The sequence below is a fragment of the Porites lutea genome, chromosome 3, assembly GCF_958299795.1.
Source record: "Porites lutea chromosome 3, jaPorLute2.1, whole genome shotgun sequence".
Classification (NCBI taxonomy): domain Eukaryota; kingdom Metazoa; phylum Cnidaria; class Anthozoa; order Scleractinia; family Poritidae; genus Porites; species Porites lutea.
In genome coordinates, this window is record NC_133203.1 from 31,728,895 (window position 1) to 31,755,937 (window position 27,043).

Below are 27,043 nucleotides of genomic sequence, written 5' to 3' on the forward strand. Positions count from 1 at the left end.
CTCTAACTTCGGTGAAAAAGAGTTTTGTTTTTTTTTTTCTTGAAAGTGAGCTAAGTCCACAAATCGTAATCCGCGGAGTGAATAATTGAAGGAAGCGACAATTTAACTTCGTAAATTTATTTCAAGAGTAACAGAATAATAAATGTTCTATATTTTTACAATACCAGTGATCTTTTTTCCCGTTATTATTTCGTTTTTGCGGGATGCATTTGATGTTGTTGTTTAGCCTGAAAATCTGCAAGTCAGAATAAAGAATTGTCAAATCGAGACTTTTACCAAACCTCCTCTCGCCTCTAACGCCAAAAAGCATTTTCTAAGGAAAGGGAGAGGTTGCACACTCTGATCCCACCAGCTACAGCTACGCAGCTAGATACGTTTGTTAGCGTTACGATCATGTTCACCCAAGTCGCCAGAAACCGTAAAATGGTTGACACACTTCTCAGTTGAAGCTATAAAAACAATTGTAGACGAATAAGAGATTTTTTTAATAGCCCGCGAGCATAATCCTTTAACATTTCTAATTGTTCTTTATTATTGACCAATAGTGAGGCCATTAAGAAATTCTGGAAAAAAAAAACACGCAAAAACTAAACACAACAAAAAACAAGCAAACAAAGAGAAGGAAACAAAAAAACTTTTGCAAACACAATCTAATTAATTTTAGGTAATAATAATAATGACTTAGACATTGAATTCTTCCCTCAAATCAACCCCCCCCCCCCCCCCTTGTGTTAATGCAACATTTGATTGGTTCTCAGGCAAATATGTTAATCAACCTTTAAAGGCAAAAATTACACATTAGGGCAAGCTCCAGTTTAAAATTAACACACTAAAATGGTCAAAGAATTTTGTGCTGTAAACAGCTAGTTTCATGCTCAAGTAACAGGGGACGTCACGCAAGTTATTTATAGCTGCATTGCTGCACTAGTGACCCTCTGCTATTCTGACTTGGAGGGCCACGTCCAATTAACTGTCACGTGATTTTCATAGCCACGTGGTGAAACCTTTCGTTATCTCGTGCGTGCTCTACTCTGGTAGGGTGGTGGAGACCACACATCACACGCTGTGGGAGGAGGTGGGTTGGTCAGTTGCTGTTCAGGATTGGCTATTGTGTGAGGCCTTGCTTGATCTATCACAGACTTGAGAGGTCCTGTTTGGCTGTATTTTTTGCTCATTTCGAACAAGTTTAGAACAGATACTTGCTGATTATAGAGTCAAGGGAAATACAATAAATAATAAAACTCAATAGACCAATTCCGATATACCGTAAAATTCCGAAAATAACCCCCGGGGCTTATATATTCAAAGGCCCTTTTTGAGGGGCTTATATTCGGAGGGGCTTATCTACGGAGGGAAATTTGCGTTTCAAAATCGATTGGGCTAGCCTTACAGTTGAGAAGAAAGTTACCGTTTTTGCTTTGTTTTACTTTGTATTTGAGGGCAATTGTCCAAGTACAAGCCCCCGGGGGCTTATATTTGGAGGGGCGATTTAACGGAGGGTTTTTTGCGTTACCGGTTTGAGTAAAACCCAGGTTAGTTCAAACATGGTTTAACCAGGCTTTTGGTGCACGGGAACTGTACAGAACTAATGTTGGATTGATAGAGGTAAGTGGCTACAGCTAGCAGAGTACGGGTCAAATCACCATCGGACTGCGCTGCATCTCTGTTCATCCAAAGGACAACACCTACGTAGCGAGGTTTAATATAAATAATCCGTCGTAACCTTTTCTTTCTACTCCAGTTTAAGAATACGGTCAAGCGATCTCACTAAAGTGGTACTCAATCGTTCTTGTTTTCATAAGACTTATGGAAAGACGAACGATTTAGGATACAGCTTCTTGTGCAACTGCTGGTAGTTTAAACATAGAGGGTGCTTGGGTAAGACGGCCTTCAGATGAACCTGAAAACAGAACAACAACAACAAAAACACACATTTAGGGTGTTATATAAAATCCCAACTTTACTTTGAGCATACATTTTGGTATTCTTTAGTTACCCTACATCCCCATCTTAACGAAGCCCCCTTCGTCTAACAAACAGATCAACCTTTCCTTTCCTTTTACAGTTTGGTTTACGGAATACAATTTGTGAAGACAAGGAAAGGCGGTATATTTGATAACGGAGATCTACTTTTCTAGGAAGCGCTTTCGTCATTGCTTCGAACACAACGATTTCGTTCTCAATGCTCTTGGGGAGTAAGGGGCGGGGGGAGGGGGGGGGAGGGTGATAGACAAGGTGTATGGCAAGGTGGCGAATATCTTGTTTTTGTTTTTGTCCACCCAAGTTGGGCCGTTCCTCATTACATACGCTTTTCCTACAAACCTCCTCCGCTCCCTTCGACCGTTCTGAAGAATCACAACAAATATGTGTATTTACAGATAATTCACTGTGAGTTTAAGGATAAAAATATAAGTCGCGGTTTAAAAAAACCCTCATTGTTTGAGAGTGAATTATCACCACGGAGATAAAATCATTTGCTATTTTCGTTCGCTACCTGGTGGGTGGAAGTACGAATGAGCCTTCGGCGAGAACACGTGACTAGTGCGTGTTGGCATGAAAACCGCTGGCAGACACACATCTGAAAAAAATTGCGTAAACATGGATGACCCATGTTGGTATACAATCGTGTTTTCTTTTTTGTCATAGGCTGTATTACAGTTCCCTGTTTATCCGAAAGATTCCCACAACCAAGAAGCTTACAACAACAACTGAAAGGGCGGCCATTTTCGTTTTAAATGCGAAGAGGAGCGCGGGCCTGTCTAAAGCAATTTTGTGACATGTATGTGGACATCTATATGTACTCAATCAAATATTTCTAAATGTATTTATTTTCTTTCTCTCTTTCTTTCATTTTGTTTTTTAATTTATCCATAGTCTTACATTTTTAGACTAGTTTTTAGTCTTTTCCGAGTATTCTTTTGAGGACCTAACTGTAAACCACTTCTTGTGACCTTACCATTTTTCATTAAAGATTGCTTAACAGGCCTCGAAAATTAGTCCCGTCCTGTACTCTGGAACAAGTAGATTTTCTTGCCGGGCAAGTAACTTTTAAAGTTTACTTGCCCATGGGCAAAAATCCAGGCACGTCAGAAAACCACTAACAAAATCATTAGAGCGACTTTCGCATGACCTTCGGTAAGTGTTCGTTATTTGTTTTATCAACCAATGGGTGAAAAGATCAAAACATGGATTCTTCATTTTCCCGCCAAAGAAAACCCCAATATGGGGAAGTCACTGTTCGATTGGCCAATCGCGTTGCAGTATGACGTCAAGGCGAAGTATCGATTAATTTCTAGAAAGTTCTCGGGCATGAAGCTTTTTGACCTGAGCGTTCGTTTTACCAACCAAAAGCTACGCACGTTTGTATCCGTTCTATAAACCAATCAAATCACCCTATTTCCGTTCGTTTATTGTTCTTGTTTTGTTCGCGCTTTTTTATTTCAAGGTCATACGAAAATCGCTCTGACTAAGGCGAGCAAGAAATGGCCCTAGGCAAGAAAAATGGGGCGTGAGCGGTGGGTGTCGGGGTGTATACTTTCAAAAGGGGGGTAGCCTGACAGGGTGCAGAGAAAGTCAGTTTTACAGCCTACCATTCGAGCAAGCTGTGTACTAACCCACAAGTCATTTCAACTAGCCCCAAAACCCTTTTTGATTAACAGGATTGATTACAATCCTTCTGTAATTTGAATTTCTCCCCCAAACAGCACTTGCCCGTCGGACAAGTTAAGAAAAAAAATCACCAGCCCGATAGCAAAATCCACTAATCCCGGGCTATTGAACACGACTTTCTTTGCACACTGCAGAAAACAAGGAGTCTCCACATGACAGCTTAGACACCCAAGCCCTGGGTACATTTCTAAGTAAGCGCTTGATCGCGGCAATAAAGACACTATATGACAGTTACGAAAAAATAAAATTAGGTACTAAATATATACAATGAATTACCTAAGTCTTCCTCTCGTTCCTCATCAGTGTGGGCCAGTCTATTTTGTACTGCCATCTGAAGTTCATACCGCTCTTGTATCTGTTAGCAGGAAAACGAAATCCGATAGATAAAGTAAGCTAAGCGAGAAGGAAACGATAAGAGGAAACTGTGGCAAAAAATGCTGAAAATGGCTTTCGCTCTTGCCAGGATACGGGAAATTTCATTTAAGACAAATTCCCGGGCGAACTACGACCGCAATATGGTTGTGTAGTAATTAACTTCTTCCAAAATGTTACATGGCCTTACAGATGAAAGAAGCAAAAGCTGCTTCTTCTATTTCCTTAAACTGTAATGTTCTGATACTATGAATAACCAGCGGACATTCACTAACTCCCCATGGTAAGTTAATCCCAGACAGTCTTGGATTCTGGATTCCACTCCATCTGTGGATTCCGGATTACAAGTACTTATTTCCAGTCTTTGTCAGTGGAACTTAAATTGCGGATTCCAATCGTTTTTTGCATTCCGGATTCTTGAGCTCTATTTCGGATTCCAAAGCCCAGGATTTCCGATTGCACAAGAAAATCTTCTCGAATACCGGAATCTGGATACCTTACATGGTGGGGCGAATCACCATCTAAGGCAGTGATTTTTCAGCAAGCAAGTTAGTTAACACTTTATTTAGTGAGAGCATTACTAAATAGCTTAAAGCTAATAAACCTGTGGCCCTAGTGATAAACTTGTTAAAGTATTCAACTGCGTGGGTTGTCAGACAACCGCTGTTTGGAGACAACATGTTGGTGATCAGCATGTCTTAAAATTGTAAGTATGAAAAGAGAACATCGAGTCCAAGAACGCACCGCTCTGCGGGTCTTTTCACTGAGTTCCTGACGATATTTGTTGCTATTCTCGTTGAACAAATGGAGACGAACCAGAAACTAAAAGGTAAAAAAAAACAACATAAGGTCAGCGTATACCAGAATTGTCCAATTATTGATAGTTTTATTGAATGGCAAGAGGACTGGGTACACTTTTCCTTGGTCAATAACACTCTGCTGTTGGCTTAAGCTCCACTGTTTTGTGCCTTTGAAATATGTGCAACGAATACAATAGTGCAATAGGTCAAAACGTTTGGGACACTTTGTCTTTCATATATGGAAAATGCAATGTGAGCGCTTTCCATTCAGGTAAAAAATCCGGGAATTTCTGGGGGAACAAAAATGGATTTTCCGATGGGTAAAAAGTTGTTCCATTTGATCGTAAACCCCCGAAACGACGCCTAACCCGTTACCCGATGGGACACCAGGATGGCTGCTGAGTTGGTAACAATTGAAACTGGTATAAAGTACGAGAAACTTGTAAAATAATGGAACACGAAATTCCGTTCGGAAAGTTCCAACCGGGAAAACGGGCCAACCTTTTTAGATTTTCCACTTTTTCCGGGAATTTTCCAGCAGGACGAACGAACGACACGTTTTCCATTTTCTACCGAACCGAAATTTCCGAAAATTTTGACTAAATGGAAAGCGCTCTGTATCTACTATGTTTACAGAAACAGAGGTTCCTACAACAAAATTGATGTCTATGACTGTGAAACTCGGTCAACACATCTGATTGGATAATATGACACTTCATTGGCGACAAAATCAGATGAGACACTTCGCCCTAAAGGGGCTTTCAGACGTTTTACCGACTTCACAAAGGGGAAAATAAAACTTTTCCTCCTATTTCCCCTCCATGCAATGTTGTGTCGCTGTACGAGCTACCTAAAGAAAACAACAAACACCCCAACATTGAATGGAGGGTAGGGGGAGGGGGAGAGGTGTGGATTCTTTTGTTCTCTGAAGTTACCCTATTTGAGTACAGTTTAACGTCTCTACAACGGCCACCTTGGGTACAGAAGAAAGTGGCTATTGTAAAGAGGTGGCCGTTGTAAAGAGGTTGAAACAAGAGTGAATGTTTGGGCTTTCCGCCAAAAAAAAAGATGGCCGTTGTAGACAGGTGGTCGTTAGTGGAGGTTCGACAGTACAATGTGTCAACACTTTTGTCGCCGATTGCAGTAGGTGCAGATATGTGGCGTTTTTTTTTTTTCTTGGTAGCCAATAGGCTACATGATTTTGGTTGTGAGTGGAAAATTACTTACATCTTCTGGTAGATCTTTTCCCCATTCTGGTAGGTTAGGGATACGCGTCCTCGGCTTCCGAGGCGGCGAAGGTCTACAAAGAACAGACAAAGTACATAATTACAGTTACAGATGACGGATAAAAATAGCACTACGCGTTTGTCAGATGTTCTAACCTTGCTTCTGATGGAGGTCTTGGAGTTTTCCCTTGTTCAGGGGAAGGTGATCTGTGTAGCAATGGGGAACTCACATACATAGGTGACGTTGAGGCTGCAAGAAAAAAAACAAACAAACAAACAAAAAAAGGATAAGGCGAACCAAACATTGGCCTGCGGACAAAAACGTATTTCCGGCCGTCGCTTCTATCCGTGCACCCGAAAAGTAGCTTAAAGTAACTTTTCGGGTGGAGGGAAGCGACGAATAGAAATACGTTTGTGTCCGAGGGATAGCCAAACATTGGGAAATGAAAGTCACCTTCGAGGGGATCAGGGGTGGGGAGGGTAGGGGAAGCTCCACCCGCGTGTAGCGCGATGTTTGCGGTGTCGGCCGCAGGCTAACAGATCTTGGTCCGGAGGAAAACGCGCCTGTAAAGTCTCTGGTACCCACGGTAGTGTTCTGACTGTCCTGAGTCCAAGGGTTGCAGCGTGCAAAGAAAGTAATGTCCGATAGCCTGGGGCTGGTGGATTTTGCTATCGGGCGAGTGAATTCTGGCAAGTGAAGTTTTTTGAGGAATTCAAATTACAGAGGAACCGTGAAATCCATCTGCTCATCAAAACGTTTTTGGGGCTAGTTGAAATGATGTTTGGGCTAGTAAATGTTATCTTCAGTTTGCCCGAATGGCAAGCTGTAAAAATGACTTTCTTTGCACCCTGGGTTGCTATACTACCGGGGACACTGTAAATTGGTTTCAAGAAGTTGTTAGCAGCATGAACACGCTTACCGTCAATAAAACTTTGAGATGTTTCCAAGTCAGCTAGGTATGGTCCCAAACCTTGAGCCAGCTCGTTTAACCTTTTCCTGGAGAAAAAAAAAATGGAATCGAAAGATGACCAACTTTTTTAATCAATATTACAGAATCTCAGCGGGGAGGTGTCACGACTGTCTACTTTATTTTGATATTACTACCAATAACACGTCCTTATATTATGAATGAAAGTTAACTTTGACGATGAAATTACTGGGAATTTATAAAATAAGAGCTTCATGTCAAACTGAATATGTCACCCAAGCATTAAAAATTAAACGTCAGAGAAAAAAAAAAATTGAAAAAATTGTTAGGCTAACATTACAAGTTTTGTGAAAGGTTTGAACCCAGGAGTCATTTCAAAAGTAGGTTGAGTTTGATCGTCCGGGTGAACGTAGTCCTGAATAGGACTGTTGTTGTTGACAGTGACTGACGTTTCGACAACCTGTGCGGTAGTCATCTTCAGAGTCAAAGTGAGTTGTACTACGTCAGAAAAACAAAAATGTCCAATCCGTTTTATTCTTCTTCAAGTTTGTCCATCCGCGCATCCTTTGGTGTTACTGATACCTTTTTAAAATTTTGAACTGATATTTTTATGTTTCACTTAATTTGGTGGCAGCTCCCACAGTTAGAAATTTGATGAAATTCGTGATACTGAGCTCCTTAATTTAACTTTCGAAATCTCCTCTGCCGTGGCATAGTCCAACAAAACACATACAAGCATGACGGTAGACCTTCAGAACGTCGCGTTCCCATAACTGGCTTGAGTTTTTCTCGCTTTTCCCGAGTTCAGCTCCTTGGCTAATGCTTGTAAAAAGCCAACGAGTTTGCCGCTCACCTGCTGGGCTTTTTAATTACATTGTGTCTAATTTGAGTATTGCTTACTGTATGATTATCTCTGTGGAGTGCCAATGAACTAGCAAGACACGCTGTTAGAGCCCCTTCAATTCGACAACAGCATTTTTAAGAATGAAATCGTTGGGCGTAAAGCTAGAACGTTTTTAAATATTTGGAGAATGTCTTTACCACCACCACTCTAATAAGGATCAAGTGTTGTGTTATACCAAGATTTTTCCCACCAAAATCTCCACGTTCAAACGTGAGGGTCGAACACATGATGGCTAAAACATCATTTGCATTTCCTTACTCGTATTCCTCCTGCAACAACTGGATTTCCACAGCATGTTGTTCTTTCAAGGCTTTCACATCACCTTCAGTATACATCAGCTCGGGTGTCTGAAAAATAAGAAGTGAAACAAACATGTATCATAGTACTTGAATATGCCCTGAGACATTTCATATCTGCTGTCAAATAATATTACTCTCACCTCCTGAGTCTTTTCTGTGATGTCGTCTTTTTCTTCTTCTCTAAATAAAACAAAACGGCAAGGTCTTCGGTAAGTTTTGGATAAAAATCTCCGTAGTTTTCAGAGCACTTTGCATAAGAAGTTGGCAAAGTTTTAAATAATTGTACGATTATGTGTACTTACTGTTTTCGTGCTTCTATCGCTGCATTTACAAGGCTGAAAACAAACAAACAAACAAACAAACAAACAAGACATTAGTTAATAGTTACCTCGAGTAGGTACAAAACGTCTTGCGAGCAACAGTAAAACCTGATTCGACTGTGACATAAAAGTTACAGTGAATTGCTGGCACCACGTAAAAGCTACTATAAACTATTATAAACTGGGGCCCTGATGTGGATTGTTTGTTCGTTTGTCTGTTGTTGTTGTTGAATTTTTTTTTTTTTGGATAAAAATGCTTAAGATATCAGCAAAGAACAGCGCATTTATAACACTTCTCGCATGAGTATGGAAAAACACATAAGCTAAGAATGGGTGCTGCAAAGTTACACAACTGACTTAAAAATTTCCTTTGTTGGTAACTATGATTGTCGTACCATAGTACATCCCTTAGGAACTGTGCACATTGAAGAAGGAAGACCTTAACTTTTCAAACTTTTGTCAGGAAATACTCACTCAACGAATGGAATTGTCTCCGTGGTTTTTTCAAGTTTTCTCATCCTGGAAGAATAACGAGGAATGCAAAATGGGGTCATAACTAATATCTAGAGCAATTCATGGTAATTAATTTGACAAGTAAGGTCGGTGCCCTTGTCCCTGTCAGAACAAGGGGGTACGAATACAGCCGACTACCCTCTCTTTGGATCGCTGGGGGGGGGGGGGAGAGACGTCTGCGTTTTGGCCTACTGATGGGTAAGTCATATTGAAATAATTAATCTGTAGACATTAGGTATCAAATGAAAATCAGTTCAAGTTTCTGTTCATGGTAATTGAGTGAAGATTCAGCAAATTGTATGTCTTATGTTCGTGACGTCATGATGTAAACAGTTTCACTGAAAGAGTTCAATGACGACGATATCTAATCAGAGAATGAGCTATCCTGACCAGTTTTTGGAAAGTTTTCCGTCATCGTAGAGTTTTTTTTTGGACAAAACACAAACGTCTCTCTCGCGAAACGTTCCAACGGAAGTGCTAAAGGTCAAGCGTGCTTATTTACCACCGACTAACAAACCTCAAACGATGCGCTCATTTAACGCCCTGCCCCTCACCATAAGCGCTCGTTTTACTGGTATTTAAAGCTACTTAAAGCTATAGACGGGGAGTAAAGAGCAAGGTAGAGCAAGCGGGCTGATGCATATAGCTCACTCCACAACTTGGACAGGCAAAATAAAAATACATTTTGCAAAGAGAAAAGGGAAAGTTACTGAACAGTAAAAGTAAAACAAATGAATTCAAAGAACAAAGATAGCTTACATACCTTTCTATTTTAGACTAGTTTGAAAAAAGAAAGTAATAAAAACAATAAAACGTAAAAATGAGAGAAATAAGCATAAGCCAAACTAAAATGAAATCAAGTAAACAACAACAAAAAGCAACACGAAATAAAAAAGCAAAAAAAATAAATAAATAAATAAACAATAATAAAATAAAATAAAATAATTTTATTGCAAATATAAAGGAAAGGTTCTTTGTTCAAAAGTAGTAACATGGGAAACCGAATCGATAAGGTTTTGATTCTCTTCTTGAGATGTATGTTAAATTATGATAATTTTTCACCCGGACATAATATATATGTAGCTCTATCTAAATAACTTATAGCAAAATAATTTTGGTTCACAAAAATTGGTTGAAAACAGCTATAAACAGCCAGTCGAAAAAGTGCTATTCACAGAGGTTTACAATTTCTTTAGATTTTCAAAGATGTGATGACTCTTATGAGAATGATAATTAATGCATCACAAGCTTACCAAGTAAGAAACGACAGACACTTGACCACAAGTGGAGTTAAACGGCATTTCACGGTCAGACACAACAGATGTGAGTGGAAATTGCTGAGCAGGCGCATCGCTGTCAGCGTGTAATGAAATACTATCGGCCTTATCCTGAAAAGAAGAAGGAAAAAAAAACAACAACAAAAAAAGAATAAATAAATAAATATAATAATAATAACAATAATAATAATAATAATAATAATAATAATAATTAGAAAGTGATAATGGCGTGAGCTTGTAAATTAGTACTTTCGGATCTTTTTAATATTTTATTTCATCAAAATTTTTATCAATTAATGATAATGATGATGAAAATAATAATGATAATGATAATGATAATGATAATGATACAATTAATAAATAAAGCTGAATAATGGCTGCACGCTGCACAGTCAAACTCTATTAACAGCGACACAAATGGGGCCATAGAACGTGCCCATATTACCGGGGTGTCCATATTAAGCGGGTTAAGTTCAGAAAATAGAGAGATTAAGATTCACGTTTAAGCCAAACGACAAACGTGAATTTCTACCACGTGACCAAGTTTTTCGCTCAACTGTCGTTTACTGTTTATTACTTCTCAACAAATATAAGTAGTTTCACGCCTGTTTTATCCATAAGATTTTTACCTGCTTATTTTCTATTCTGAGAATTTTTCAACTTCAATCTGACGTTTGACGTTTGCCGTAAACGTGACTCTTAATCTCTCTAATGTAGGGCTTTCTTCTCCCAGGTACAATGCAAACTGTCCGTACGTGAAGCGGGGTTCGACTGTCAGGTACGTTTTTGATTAATTCATCCATTGTTGGTGGGGGAAGGAAATTGTTAGGGTACTGTATGTACTATAGTATTCAACTTGCCCGTGAGTTAAGGCACCATCTTAAATTCAGCAAGCAGGACGGTTCATGTTCGTGTTCATTTTTTTTTTAACCCTTTTTTAATTGATTATTTATTTATTCTTGTTTCCTTTGCATCATCTAAACTCCAAGAGGCTTAGAAAGATCATTGCGTGCTTGATTGGATAAAACACGACACTCCTGCTCTCAGTTTTCCCATAATCTATGTTGGTGCTAAAAAAAAGTTATAAAAAAGAGCTAAAACGCAATTGACAAACCTTTATCTTGAGATCCCCATAGTTTACAGTTGCCATAGCAATCATCGGACGATCTCCCGCGGGGTGTACTGCAAATCGCAGGGGTTCGTGAGTGAGATCTTCAACAAATTCCCCAACCACACGGCCATTGTCATCAGGCAGCTTAAACATGATTTCCTCAAATAACCTGTCAATAGAAAAGCAGTACAATGTATACAGAGATACCCGCTAATGTAGAAGTAAATATAATTCCATATTGGGCTAGTTTCAATGTAGTCTGCTACACAGCCGTTTTTAGAGTCGTCACGCAATGCTGACATCAACATCCAGGAACATCGTAGCCTCCCCTACAGACCGCGTGACGCACCCCTAAGAATGTCAGCTAGGGAGGCTAGGAATATCGCAGATTTTTAATGTAAAAAAAAAGAAAAACTGCCATGGGTGTGTGCCTATCTGACACAGTTTTATTTAAGTGGTCACAGAATTTGTTTTTGTTGCGTTCATGCCGTTTTATGGTTCTGAATCCCCTGGCCAAAGGGCTGAACTTTGTTTATGGTTAGTGTTACCACGCAAGCACCACGCTTAATCGCTTAGGATACACAAACGGGAAGTCTATTAAGGGTTTCTCTAAAGTGTTTTGTATTAATATCATTAAGTACAATCAGTCTTATGAACTATTCATGAACTATCGCAGAAAAAGAAAAAAAATGTTTGTACCTAGGCTTCTTCGTCTCCTCCTCTAACACCGCGGACGTTGGTCGTGAAGAAGGAACTGGAGACGACCCACGGCTGCTCTTACCACGTGACCCGGCCAAGGTGTTTTTCTTACCATCAGCGTTAGCTTCGCTGGTGTTTCTTCCTGGCTTCTGTTTCTCGTTCTTTGTCTTCTCCGATTTCTTTGCTGAACCCATCTTTTCTGCTGGAGCCATGGGGACTGACTCGGTCCCAGGCTCCTCTTCAGGCTCTACTTCCTCAAATACGTCGGTTTTGAAAAGCTGTCCGCGAAAAGCAACGCTACAAAATGGAGTTGGAGCTGCAAAAAAGCCAACGAGAATCAGTTTGCCCCTCTAGCTACAAAGGATTATTACGATGCACCAAAATATTAGAACGGTTATGAAATAATAAATGACAAAAATCGAATGACTCAAAATTGTTTGACAACAAAAGTACATTCTTTCTTTTATTTTTCACCAACATCTAAACGCACGTAAAAGTGCATGTACGTCCGCATAACTTCAACTTAAAACTGCATGAAAGAGTATACATATACAACTTGTAAAGCAAAAATATCAACAAGAAACAATACTTGCATATCAGTACCTTTCTTGCATTCGGGTTTGTATATTCTTAAGTGCAAATACCTGAAAAAGAAAAGAAGTTTTAGAATAATCCGGAAGAATTTAATGTGTTGTCTGTTGAACACCAAGGCACAAAAACACGAAATAACTTTTAAAAATTCTTGGCACTACGAGGTTGGGCGCTGCACAGACCTTATCGGCGTTAAAGGTCAGGTCGGGTCCCAGCGGGAGGGGCGGTACTCAACAAATGTTTACACGGGGAGGCTCTGTCTCGAGGTCTAACCTCTTACCCTTTTATATACCTTTTTTTTTTTGTTTTTGTTGTTTTTTTTTTTTCACGAAAATAGGGACCCCTTTCGTATACCTTCTATTGACAAATAGCACCCCTTTCACTCACCTTGTTTAGAACTTTGCATCCCTTTTAGCTGATAAATCACAAATATAGAACGATGTCTCGACTTTTTATATTGAAAGCCATGAAATTTATTTGTTATCCGAGGAGGGGGGGGGGCGGTCTGGTACACATTTCCATGGCAGTACTTTTCACTTTTCTGTCACACAGATCTCACACTTATCTGCCCCTCCCCCACATCGTTTGTTTGTAATGGCCGTATTCACACTAGACTCAGATTATCCGTCTGACGGATAATCCACCTTCAAAATCCGTCAAAATTGACTGAAAACAAATGGATAAGGTCAAGCGGATTGTCCATCCAAAATTATGACCGTTCCCTTTTCAAATTAACGCGTATTATCTGTCTGGCGCGTCTCTAGTGTAAATATACGGCCAAGGTCTCTCGACGGGTAGCTTTCTTCAAGGTGTTTTGTTTCAAAGAGGCTGTATCACGGCTGTTTAGTACATTTTGCTAATATCACCAATTACATACAGAAATGCAGTGTTTTAGACGAAATTGTCCATCCGAGACGGGAACAGGTTTCATTGCGTGTGCTCACTGGAGTGGGAAGCCGGAAAGGCCCCAGGCAAACTTAGCAAAGACAACGCAACAACAGTCTCAACAGCGCATGCAGACCTGAAAACCGACTAAACCAATGACAGAGCGGCTAAGTGATTAAACCAAGTGGCGCCCGGTCCTTTTCACGCGTGCTCGCGTCCTCTTTTGACGTGGCGTTCTTTGTTATCGTTCGAATAACAACAACAACAACAACAAGAGCAACAACAACAACAGGAAGGGTAGTGATACATCACATACCGGTCAAATTCCGGTTCGTGAGTCCAGCATTGTTTATCCAACTTCACAACAAGAGGAACTGATTTCACTGGTTGTTTCCCTTCATTTTCTTCGTCTTCTTCCTCGTCTTCGTCGTCTGACTGGAAAAACCTAACTCCGGCCTGCTTAAGAAAGGGACATAATTCATCGGCGGTGTGTTACGTCAAACCGCGAGTCGTGGAACTATTTATTCCATAATACAAGATTGTACGAAATATATTTAATTTGGGGGAAGAATTTTTGGGGGACCACTAAAATGCATTTGGAGAAAAAAGGGTTATGGATATTCTCACGATCACAACTGTGTCCGTAACAAAGGAAGAAATTGTATCGCCATGTGGAATGTCTTTTATAAAGATGAACACTCACCTTTGGGCGGCTGAACACCTCATCAGCGAAAACCGGTTTGCGCTTCGACTTTTCAGCCGGCTTGACAGCAGACCGCTTGTCTTGTTCCAGCTGTTCTTCTTTATCTGAGTCCTCGTCGTCAGAAGCACCAAGGAACTTTATTCGTGGCCGAGAATATTTCTTGGGTTCTATAGTACAAAAGAAATTTAAAGGCTCCGTTGCCGAAAGAAAGTTTTCTAGTTTAACCAAGCATGTCAGTGTTCCCACAACTATTATATTCGGCGAAGTATCAAGTATGACTAGTAAAACAAACGAACAAGAGCATTATAGTTTACGCGATTCGCAAAGCAAAGTGGAACCTCGATATAACGAACCTCTTCATCAGGACGTTCTCGGTAAAACAAACAAGTTTTTTACCCCAGTAATAATAAAAGATATGAAAAAGAACGTCGATATAACGAAACCTCGTTATAGTAAACAAATTTTGCCAGTCGCTTGGGTTATTACGAGGTTCCACTGTAGAGCGGCAACCTACCAGTTTTAACGCCTGTCGGTGATTGCACTGGCCTCCTGACAAATGAAAAATACAATAGATAAATAACTAAATAGAAATAGCCTGAAAAACAGCCGACATTTCGGGACGCCACCACTGGTTTCTCCGCGAAACGACGCGGGGGAAACGAGCATAGAAATTCCAAACTGATGACGCGTCACTACCCAGATCTGGGTGGTGCTTTTGATTGGTTGAAAACTTGGTTAAGCCAATCACAAGCAAGCACTACCCTGATCTGGGTAGTGACACGTCATCAGTATAGAGTTCCTGCCCTCGTTCCTCAGACATCATTTTCGGAGAAACCCATGGTGACATCGCGAAATGTGGGCTGTTTTCCCGAGCTACTCTGAATAGTAACTGAAACATTTAAGTAAGCAAACTGATAAATATAAAGACATTGAAAACTGAGGCATGCTTCCCTATTAAACTTTAAAACTATAACAGATTAAGGTCTCGTTAACAAGTCACTCAGTGGATATTTTGAAAACGAATAATTAATGGTCCAAAACTACGTTTAGCGTATTCGAATCGTTTCGCCTTTTTACAAGAAAACGCAAAGGCGATAACAATGCTTCAGCGTTCGTTATAGAGCACGCGCCGTATGACTTCATATGACATTACATTATCATAATTATTCTAAAACTTCCTTTTACTCTGTGAGTCCGCCCACAAGGCGAAAATGATAAGGCAGCGTTTTCAAAAGACTACATTCTGCAGAGTACCGTTTTCGAAATATTTGTATTTGCTGGTGCCAAAAACGCCGTTTCCGTGTGTGCGGAAGGCTAAGACGGAGCAAAAAGTCCGTTCGCTCCCAAAAATATTCGGATAAATGCGGATGAGGCCTAGGTGAATTTCCCTTGAATTTCTTCTGAAAGTGGGCACCCACAGGAAACATGATCACTTTTCTCTCTAAAGCTCTGGCCTGCATGAGCACTTTGAGTATAAATAGTATTTCTACAAGTTTTTCTTAGACTTACGCCTCATTTGTTATTTCCGGAGTTATGGTTATTCTCGTCGGGCTTAGCTTCCGTGAACGTCGTATGTCCGGACTTGGGGTTCTCTGAGTAATTCTCGCTATCTCTACATCAGTGAAGGGATCGTCATCCGAAATGGCGCCTTTATCGTTGTCTTGGAAAACTGAAGGTTGCTGTAGGAAAAAGAACATATACGGATTAGCTCTTAAAGATTTCACCTCCAGGGAAATTTGACTGATTTGATCGAGTGCTTGGAATGATTTATAACGGGAATTGAACTGAGTGGAGTGCAGTTTGGTCTGAAATCACAAGTATGATTTCAGACCAAATTTGAACGACACGAATTTTGTACTCGAAACAGAAATGATGTAATATAGAGGAAAAATGATGGGATATAAAACAGAAATGACGCAATTTAGAACATGATCGAGTGTCGCGATTTATAACAGATGTGATTTAGAGCTAAAAAATAGTGTGATTCGTGAATAAAATCACACTGCTGAGAGCCGATCAGATTGCAAGGATCACCATCGATTTCAAAATGGACATAATAAAAAACATCAACAAAACGGAGCGATAAAAAGCGACGTTAGTACTCGGAAACTGTTTCCGCGAACGACGGTGTTCCTTCCCTTTCCCCAAGAAATGCCGCGAACCAAGTCAAGATGCAGCTCCATAACACATGCGTCGTGTAAAACTTACCGCTTTTTCCCCGCTTGTTCCTGCCAGTGACTCTCTCATGATCCTCTTAGCAGCGGTGTCCTTGATCATGCTTCTTTTTCGGTGCAACTCCAATGCACGATCACTTTTCTGCTTTTCTCGTTCTAAAGTTAAAACAGTTTAGCGATATTTCAAAATAGTTATTTGAGCAATAAAATGAGGTACACACAACCCAATGAACCAACCAGAGTTTCAACGAAACAGACTAAAACAAAATTTCAAGTTCGATAAACCAACTGGAAGAGGGTAAGGAAATAGTAAATTAGAAACAAAAAAGAGAGAGAAAACAACAACAACAACAACAACAGAAAGAAAAGCATGCAAAACAACCAACCAACAATATCAAACGCAAACAAAAACGATCTTAATGCAAACGGTTTTATCATACCAGCTTCTTCATCAGTACTTGAGCCGGCCACGTAGACTTCACTAGACAGAAATACAAAGTAATTAAACAAAATAATGATAATGACGATGTTGATGACAGTGACGATGATAATGACGATGGTGACGATGTTGATGATGATGATAATGATGATATTGATGACGATGATGTTGATGATGATGATGATGATGATGATGATGCAAATAACCCATAAACTAGTCGAGTTTAAGTGATAAATACTGAGTCACTTAAGTACCACAGACAATCATTCTCACCCAGTTTTCACTTTTTCTTTGAATGATTCAATTAGAAATTTCCAACGGTATCCATGAGCTTTTGATGTCTGAAAGAGAGAGCAAAGAGGCTGATGCTACCGTTAATAAATAAATAAATAAATAAATAAATAAATAAATAAATAAAATGAAATTTTAAAAAAAAGCAACTTATGGCAATTACAAAGCCCTATGATACAGTTTATTTATCCTAGTAAGGAAATTGCAGTTCTCAACCTTGTGCCCCACGCCCATCCCCTCAGTTGGAGTACCCACTCCATGAGGTCAGTGGTTCGCAAATAAGACCATGCTTTTCAACACTGGTGACAAACATCGAGATTTCAGATAGTTCAGGAGAAGAAATTTCCATCTCGACTCCTTTGCCTCGCATGAAAGCGACCCTTTAGAACAGGAGAACGCAACTATAAAGAAACTGTTGGAGACGGTAATAAAAAGACAAGACTGTAATGCTGCATTACAAAAAACACCAAAAAGAAAAAAAAAATGATCTGAAAGGGTTTTTGTCTCACAACTTCCTGTTTACATAAATGACACTGACTGATTAAGGGTCTGCTTAAACAAAACAACAGGGAATACAGTTTTTTCGATAACAAGAGGACTATGAAAAACACATAATTTTAGTTTCCCTATGTCAATATTTGCCAGCGTGAAATATCAGATGGTTCTTTGATTTTTTAAGAAAAAACAAATGAATCACACAGTTGTTGTAAATTTGAACGTCACCCGCGGTAGATGCGCTTGATAAAAAACAAAACAAAACAAAACAAAACAAAAACAAACAAAAACAACAATAAATACATTTTTAAAAAGCAAAAGGCAGTAGTTAAAAATAGCGTTATTGTACTTCATCAGCGGCAAATGTCTTATGAAAAAAAGGGCAACAGATGGCTGTACTATTGATCAACCTTTCAGAAAAGTCGAGCAACTTCAGGCAACTTTTGAAGAATTTCAGAGCAACTTTTTAGAAACTTTGGAGCAACTTGTGGCTAAGGCTATCAGTTGTAGACCCGTCTATTTGTAAAAAAAGGAAGAAAAAAAAAAAGAAAAGAAAATACACCCGGTTTTTAAGCTTAAAAAAGCGAGTAAATTCAAAAGAGTATTTTGATCAGTACTGCTAAAAATGTACCCAATTTTGAAAAACTTTTCTACTCCGGTAATAAGCGCCCTCTCGCCTTCTTCCCCCTTCCGTATGTAAGACCTCCCGTTTAAGAGCCCTCCTAAAATCCCAGGCAGTACAAGCGGAAGTTTACAGTTGTATCACTGTTGAATTTGCTTGAAGTTTAACACCACCCTGTATTAAAAGCTACAGAGAGACACGGAGTTTTTCAAGCAAGATTCTCCAAGGCTGTACCTAACGCCTTACCTCGTAGTCTTGGTTTATCGAATTCAACGTAAAGTGACATACTATTTAAGAATACTGATATACTTTTGCTTAATATTTAAGGTGGCACACAATCATGCACTAAATGTCAGCTCAACACTCACCATCATTTTAGAGAAGAGCTTCTCCCAATTCAGCACTTTTCTTTCTTGAGCCAACCGTTCACTCTGTTGCAGATAAGAAATGTAAGCATGGCCGAACAACAGTTACATTGACTTAGTTCGAGGTATCTATGTACTAAGTAAACAAAAACGGAGTTAGCCTGTTCCAGGCTCCAGGCTCCATGCTCTAAGATCGTAATGTTCAGAAATCGTCAAAACTGATGCAAATGAAAATAAATAAATAAATAAAACGCGAGGGGAATGGGGAAATATGAGGTGCAGTCGTTCCTTTCTTAAACTGTTGCTGCCACTTCTAATTCTGACCGGTTATTGAGAGTGTTCCGTTTAAAACGAAAGAAAATCGTTAGCCAGGGTAGAACACGCACCTCGAACCTGGATCTTCGTATCCTAGTCTCTCTACCTTAGGACTACACTACCACACTGACCCGCCAAAATTCGAACCTAATAGAGCACTTCCAACAATCTACCAACTATACATCTACCTCCCCTAAGCGACGTTTATAGAGGATATTACACGGTGGCGAGAAGATATGAATTTTATGTTCGAGTGGCAAGAACAATATCTCACGAGTGAGCGAAGCGAACGAGTGAGATATTGTTCTTGCCACGAGAACATAAAATTCATATCTTCGAGCCAACATGTAATGTTCTTTTTATTATATGGAGAAACCAATTCAACAAAAGCAAAAGGCGGGAATCGTGAAGCCATTGAACGATACGACACTCACAAAGGTGACATACGGAAAATACGCCACTCGGGTCCCGGATGAAGTGGCGTATGGAATCTACGAGTGGTTTAGTTCCCAGTAAAACACTCTCCTTCATATAATAAAACGTAATAATAAATCAAATGCGGACACTTTATTGGCTTTGGTGAGAGCAAATGGAACATAAATCACAGCCGGGCTTGGTGATTACAATAGATTGCGAGTGTTAAATACATAGATGAATAAATAATAGATAAGATGAGATAGACAAGATGCAATTTTAAGGGCCTGTTTACATGGAGTGGGGGACCCCGGTCTAGTGGGGTTGGTTTCTTTTGTTTTCACGCTCTGGGGGACACAAAACAAAAGAAACCTACCCCACTAGACCGGGGTCCCCCACTCCATGTAACCAGGGTCTAACAAGTATTTATTTTTACACAAGCAAAACAGATTCCTGAATCACGAATTTTGAGAAGCAAAACAATAATTTTCTATCATTAAAAGAAAAAGGAAAAACAAAAGGAAAACGATGAGAGATCAGACAAGTTCGTAAAGTTAAACCAAACTGTCGTAAATTGCAGATTCATGCGAAATGCACACGTAAGAAGCACCGTTCACATACCTGAATCCCAACGAGTACGAGTTTCTGTAAAGCCACATTAAGCTGTCTTTGTTTGCTGTTAAAGTAGAAAAAGGAAACAAAGTGTCATATAAATATAATTGTCGTCGACAATGGAAGCAAAGTTACCAATAAATTCCGCACCCAGTCAGACGAATGCGGCCCTGTTTACTTGACGATTGTAAAGAAGAAAGAAAAAAACTTGGTACAACTTTGTAATCTACACCATCCAGACACTAACGTTCTACCGCAGCAAAAACAGCAAGACATTGAACTCTTTAAGTATCTTTCTATACTACATGATTGTTGTCAGTGATTTAAGAAATGTGATTTTGAAGTATTGAACGTCGCTCTAAAATAATCGCTGCATCACAAACGCTTAAGACTGGAAAAAAACAAAACAAAACAAAATGCAGGCGGATCAGGCTCTGCAGTGATGGAAAGAGGCGCCTTTTTATGCTGTTTAAATATAAACCAATCATATCGATTTTCTTGGGTAAGTGGACTCATTAGTTGTTGGTGGCGAGTCGACTTCACCTGGTGGCGATTTCGTTGATGGCGAGATGGTTTTGTGGCGAGTTTGACCGGATTTCACCTAGAGGTGTACACATGTAGTGTACAGCGTACCCGAAAACAGAGTTATTCTTTTTGGGTCGTAATCACAGGAATTATATTACTTACTTCTCGTAGTCTTCATGAAGCTTCTTTAGCGCAGCACTCTTAGTTTCCCATGGTGTTGAGTATAGTTTCACCATCCTTACCAACTCTGTGATTGGAACACTCAAATCTGAAGAACTAAAAACAATTGACACCATTTAGGTTAAGTCCGTCTTCCTCTAAAAAAAAACCCAACGGCTTTTGCTAACGCTTCCAACGCTTTGGAACAAATGATTTCAACGGCTTTTCTCAACGCCTCCAACGCTTTAGTAAACGTTTTCAACGGGTACCCAACGGGTATCCAACGGCTTCAGCCATTTAACGAGAAACCGTAGTGTACGTTATCGCGTGAGAGGTCACACATATTTACATGCAATGCAGCTAACATTAGTCCCTAAAACTATTTCTTTCATAACTTACATGTAAGTGAACAATTACACAACTCTGGGATAACTGGCTCAGGCTTTGATCAGCTGCAAATGTTTTGCACTAATTCATGTGAGGTAGCCTGCAAATACAGCCATGGCCTCTTATCGATGCCCCCCATCAGGGTACCTTCGCTGGGAGCGATGAAATTTGATCGCATTATGACCACCGTTAATTGCAACATTATGTACTGAGAATACTTATATTTTACAGAAACTGAATTCAAATTACCTTCTAAATAGCTTGCCGGTGACCAAAGCAACTTTCAAGAGCAAACTTGGTGGAAGGGCATGCTGAGAAGGAATGTAATTACATGTACAGCTGTAAGTTTTAAAACAAGAAACAAAACGAGTGGATATTGGTCAACAACTGCCTGAGATGGGAACAGGGATTCTGGATTCCAGTCGTTAATGAGATTCCGGATTCCTTGAGCTAAATTGCAGATTCCAAAGACCTGGACTCCTGGAAAAAAATTTCCCAGATTCCAGAACCTGGATTACCTTAAATCAAGGGAAAAAACTACATGTACTTGCAGATTGAAATATCTAAATCCCGCACCTCAAAAAAAACAACAACAACAACAACACCAGACAGTGTTTCATAAACTTTATTGAGTGATTTTGTCTCTTAAATCCTAGTTCTGTAGATGTCAACAAATTAAGCTTCTGTTGGGTTAAATCTTTGGTTTTTAAGCCAGGCGTCAACAATTTTCCAGTGAATAACGCCAGGTGCCCAGCCTATCCTTATCATTACCTAGGGAGAACACTGCAAAACCCAATTGTGCAAAAAAAGTATGAATAATGGGAATGACTTAATTATATATTACAAAGTAGGTTTTCAATTAGTATGAATGTCAATGCAATCTACCATTATTGCTGTTTTAATAAAAAAAAAAAATTGAACATCATAGTCATTCTGGAATTCAAATCAAAATGCTTAGAACTAACCTTCAACAGTTCATCCTTGATAGAAAGCAACTAAAGGTTGAAAATAATGATATTACTTCATAAGGTGATGTTGATAATATTCGGAGGTGGGGGGGGGGAGGGGTACTAAGCCACAAAGGTATGTGCCAACTTTATAGATTTTGTGCTGTTTTGGTCTGAAAATGAGTATAGATTTTGCCCATTTTGGCCTGGAAACGGGTATGGTTTTCAAGGAAACTACAGTACGGGAGTGTATAAAGTAAAAAACGTATTTTTCATTCCAATTCCAAATGATTCAAACAGAAAGAGTAATACGTAAGTCGGAAATGGAAAATAGGAAATATCTTTGTTTCAGCTCTAGTCTAAACATGATGACTTAATTTCTACCTAATTACAGTGTACCAGGTGTAAAAAGGGGTGAAGAAAATAACATTTTTTTAGTCTGAAATAGGACAAGGATTTGGAGAACTGGAAGGCATATAACCCTCACCCTCAAAAATTCCCGAGAATAACCCCTGGAATAATACCGGTATATCCGGCCATATCCCCATCAAGGACCAGACAGACCAAATTAACGTTAAATGAGAGATGAGTATCAGAGACATACAAGAACAGCATCATACAATAATCAATTGCCAATTAGCTCCAGAATGTCCCAGTTGAAGATATATGTATCTCACATAAAAATTGATCAGCATGTAAAAATCCTAATTGTGAAGTGTACAATCTTAATATTTAATGTCACGTAGATTTAATTAGAGTCAGGCTACAGCACCTACGCACCTTTTAATTAGGTCAAGCATTTGCAGTGCAAGGGTGGTGCAGTGTTGAGAACAACTGTCTCCCACTAATGTGGCCTGGTCTCAAGTTCTGGCAACAACTCCATATCATGGTCTCCATATGATGGATGAGTTTGTGTAATGTGGTTCTCTCAGTTACCCAGAGAGGTTTTCCTTAATTACAGGGTGATCTGTTTTTTTTGTTCTTTCTTTCTTGTTTTTATTGTTGTTGTTGTTGTTTTTGGTAGAGCCAAAAATTTAAAACAGGCATCTGCTACACAAGCTTAGCACTTATTGTACAGTAAAAAAAAAAACAACAATATTGCTTGCAGATACCGATTTGAACTGTCTCAGTCTGTATACTCTCTCGCAAGCTGTTTACCAAACAGCTATAGAAATTATATGACTGTAGTTATTATTATAGTTGCTCACCTCAGACAAAGAAGTTTGGAATAAAGCCAAACAATTCTGTACACCCTCACACAGTGTCTTAAATTTTTGCTGTTCTTCATGTGGAGTTGAAGTTCTCTGTGGACAAATAGTGTCCCAATAACTTTATAGGTATAGATTGTACGCTGTATACAGCTGTATGTATTACTGGTCAATTTTGTATATGATCTATTTCATAGTTTAGATGCAGTCAGAAAGCTGCAAATAGTCTTTCATGGTATACGTAGCTTTTCATTTTTCAGTGTAAAATTTGCAGTACCAAATCTACAATGTAAAAGTTCATAATAGAATTATGGGGAAATTAAATTGGTAAGATCACAATGTTTGTAATAACTCACAAATTGTCTATCTTGTGATTCATATATCAAAAAATTTACAGTGCCCACCAATTTAATTAGACAATGTGTTTTTTTTGTTGGAAAATAAATATTAGCACCCCTTAATACTTATTGGTGAAAAAAAATTTGAGCAACAATGATTAAAATTAGCATGGTAATACTCCTCCTATGATATACATGTACATCTGTAAATAATGTAGTGTTGAAGAATCAGGGCTTCTGATATTTCGCGCGGTCGCGGACCCGCGAAATTCAGGTATTTCCGCGAAATCCCGCGAAATTCCCCCAAAAACGCGAAATACCGTGAAATCTGCCAGAAATATTTCCAAATACTTGTCGGCAAAACATATTTAATACTTATCTTGGCCATTAGACCTGTTTTATTCACCCCAAATGTCCAAATTTATCTTGAAACTTTGTCACTGCAACGAGTAAGCAACGTCCCAAAACTACCAGGTGTTCTTAGATTAATATTGCGAAAAACTGGGCACTAACCATTAAGCATTCGCTCATTTCTCGAGGAAACTGTTGTTGAAAGAGCAAATGATTATCCCTGTTAAAAAAACAACGTTAAACAACGCTGGTCATATCGACGCAGAATTGATCGATTTAAGCGAAATTTGCCAAAAAAATCCAGCAAAATCAGCTGTTTTTAACTGATTGTTTCTTGGCGAAGTTTCCCCCCGAAATTTCCCGTGAAATCGGCCGATTTTTCTAAGAATTTGCCCCTGAAAATCCTTCGAAATTTGACTTTTTTCCGCTAAAATCCCGCGAAATTGAACGATTTTCCAACGAATTTTGACTTTTATCCCGCAAAAATCCCGCGAAATCAGCCGATTTATCCGCAAATGTTGACTTTTTTCCCGCGAAATCGACCGATTTTTCAGCAAATTTGCCCCTGAAAATCCTGCGAAATTTTGCTTTTTTTTCTGCAAAATATCAGAAGCCCTGAAGAATTATGTTTGTTAATCTGAAAAATAATTTAGCAACCTATCATCAACAGTTTTTACTTTGTTTTGTCTTGTTTTGTTTTGTTTTTTAGGGAAGTCAACCCTCCCCACCCCCTAATTAGGTACTGTAAGATGTAGAGTAAAAGTGAGACTGCACATTACATATACTGCAAAAATAATGTACCTCACTCTCAACAGTTTCCAGGTTAGAATCTGCTCTCTGAATTTTTGACTCTGCAAACTCAGGCACTGGCTGCAATGAGGTGCTTGATTTCTTAAGAATACCAGGTCCTAACAGGAAAATAATTCACATTAAGTATATTATCTTCAAATAAGTAGCATTTCCTGACTCTAAACCACTAAAGATAGTGCATGGGAAATCACAATATTTATCATTAATTACATGGCTACAATAGCACACTTGCTCTGATTGGCTGCTAAGCGGGCAAGGTGTCTTGTTATGACCATACAAAATCTGCATTTAACTTGATAGTGGACATCTTATGGTCAATTGACTGTCAAAAAAGGTATATCGCCTGACCAATGTCAAGCGGACGTATCATGAGCTCAAATGTGCAACTCATTGAGGTGGCATGCTTTTTTTAAAGTTATTCGCTGACCAGTTATTGGTTTGAATTGAATGCAGGCTCAGATCAAAGATTTCTCATGTCAAAGAAACTGTGCCTTTTGGTTTTGATTGCATCACCAGCTTTGTTTTGGTTCAGTGAACATGACCTCTCACACACAGATGTTGAAAATTACTTCCAGTGTTCTTTAATTGTTTTTATTGTATTCAATTTAAGAATAGCACTAAAAAGGCCATATAATAAACAACTTATTAACCTCCTCTGTTCGGTCATTACAGGGAAATCTCAGACCTCCGCCTTGATGCATTAACCTCAGTCTGAGCTTTCCCTGCAATGGCCTCTGTGCACACCCTCAGTCAGTTAAAGGGAGCCCAGTGCTCTGAACCTCTAAAATCAAGGGTGCCCAGCACATGATTATTTTCTTAAAAAAAAAACTGAGATTTCTTTAAGTCGTCCAAGAGCTAAAGTAAAGTATCAGGGGCCTCTAGGTTGTGCTAGTTATCTCAAGCGAAGCCCTATATATGACACTGATAGTTTTAACTTTGACTGGGTGATACAAAAATGGGCAATATTTTAATACCACTGAGAAAAATCCAGTTTTAGGAAAAACAGAAAACTTAAAATCTTAAACCAGAATCAAACGAAAATAAAGTGAGATGTACATTTATTTACCCCGCTGTAAATAAAGTGATGTAGGCCTGAGACTGCTCTTTCAAAAAGCCGTGTGCTTGGCAGAGTAAGTACTTTATATTTATAACAACAACATGAGTACGTGTAAGTATAAACCACCCTGAATGTACAAGTAACTTATTAAACTATTGCTTCTGGTTGATCTTTAATTCAATCACCACTCTGATACCAAAGCTACAGTCGCTATCCTGTACCATCAAGATACCGATTAAAGATGTTTTCACAAATTTTATTGCTCGAAATGCACTTGCCTGTGAACAGGCTATCTGTGTGGGGAAAGAGTGAAACAATAGCGAGGAGAGGGAAGGGGCTTTCACCCTTTCCCCAAACAGAGAGCCCGTGAACAGGCTAGAGATGCACTGAACATGACAGAGAAATTCCCAACAACATAGTGTTAAAAAATTCAGCGGTCAATAAAACCTTCAATGAGGGATAATTGCTTTGTCATAAAATAGTAATGGCGAATGATGCCTTACCTGGTCGTTTCGGCAGACTCTCCAACCTCTCCGCGGCAGCCGTGGGTTTAGATTTCTCTACCATCTTGTGAAAATTTAATTTGAAATCGATATGTAAGCGTTTCTGAACTTCATTCTACACATTCTAAGCTTTGGAAGTGATTCGAACAGTACTCAAAACAACGATCATGTAAATCGTTCATGCCACCGCGCCATGATTGTTCTTTTGACTTCCGTTGCCATAGAAACGGTGTTTATTTAACCCGTCAGCGGCTGCCCATATCTTGTTAGGCTCGCAATGAGTGCAAAACGTGCAAAAGCAAATAGCGAGCTCAAAGAACGGGAATCGCCGCACCTCATCCCCAGGACTTTTTCCCTTACTGAAACCTGAAGCTTGATATTTCGCTGTTAAAACGCAAAACGAACTGGTTTAAAAGTTTATTTTGCTGTCTAAAGACCTTATCGTTTGAAAGCACTTCATATGCGATAGAGAACCTTCGCCCAGTTGTTCGAATCGAAATGTATTTATCATGGGTTATGTAACCTTTTCTTTGGGGTGTTACATGGTATGCTGTTACAATTGCTTCATTAGCGGTAGGCTATATATATTCGAGTTGTTCTCATTTATATTCATTCGCGTCTTACGACCGTCCCTACGCCCTCAAAATTATGTCTGATGTCGAAGACGTTACTCCAGCAAACACAGATTTTCCTAGCAGCGACGTTTTGCTGCCTTCGTTTCCTAAACAACCTT

The 27,043-nt window shown here is 39.2% G+C and overlaps 1 protein-coding gene across 1 annotated transcript; it reads right to left on the bottom strand.

Moving 5' to 3' along the window:
- Window positions 1-742: 742 nt before the first annotated feature.
- On the bottom strand, window positions 743-26,523 carry LOC140930934 (uncharacterized). The gene is given in 31 exon segments (XM_073380649.1): window positions 743-1,202; window positions 1,833-1,900; window positions 2,495-2,578; window positions 3,946-4,024; window positions 4,786-4,863; window positions 6,069-6,141; window positions 6,224-6,317; window positions 6,988-7,064; window positions 8,159-8,247; window positions 8,340-8,379; window positions 8,502-8,534; window positions 8,994-9,038; window positions 9,796-9,809; window positions 10,286-10,420; window positions 11,424-11,589; window positions 12,120-12,435; window positions 12,723-12,763; window positions 13,912-14,054; window positions 14,299-14,490; window positions 15,789-15,977; window positions 16,507-16,628; window positions 16,913-16,953; window positions 17,185-17,252; window positions 18,688-18,750; window positions 20,035-20,089; window positions 20,713-20,826; window positions 21,346-21,407; window positions 22,062-22,091; window positions 23,252-23,347; window positions 24,742-24,848; window positions 26,311-26,523. Coding segments are annotated over 31 exon segments (2,970 nt in total). The 5' UTR covers window positions 26,375-26,523; the 3' UTR covers window positions 743-1,010.
- Window positions 26,524-27,043: the final 520 nt, after the last annotated feature.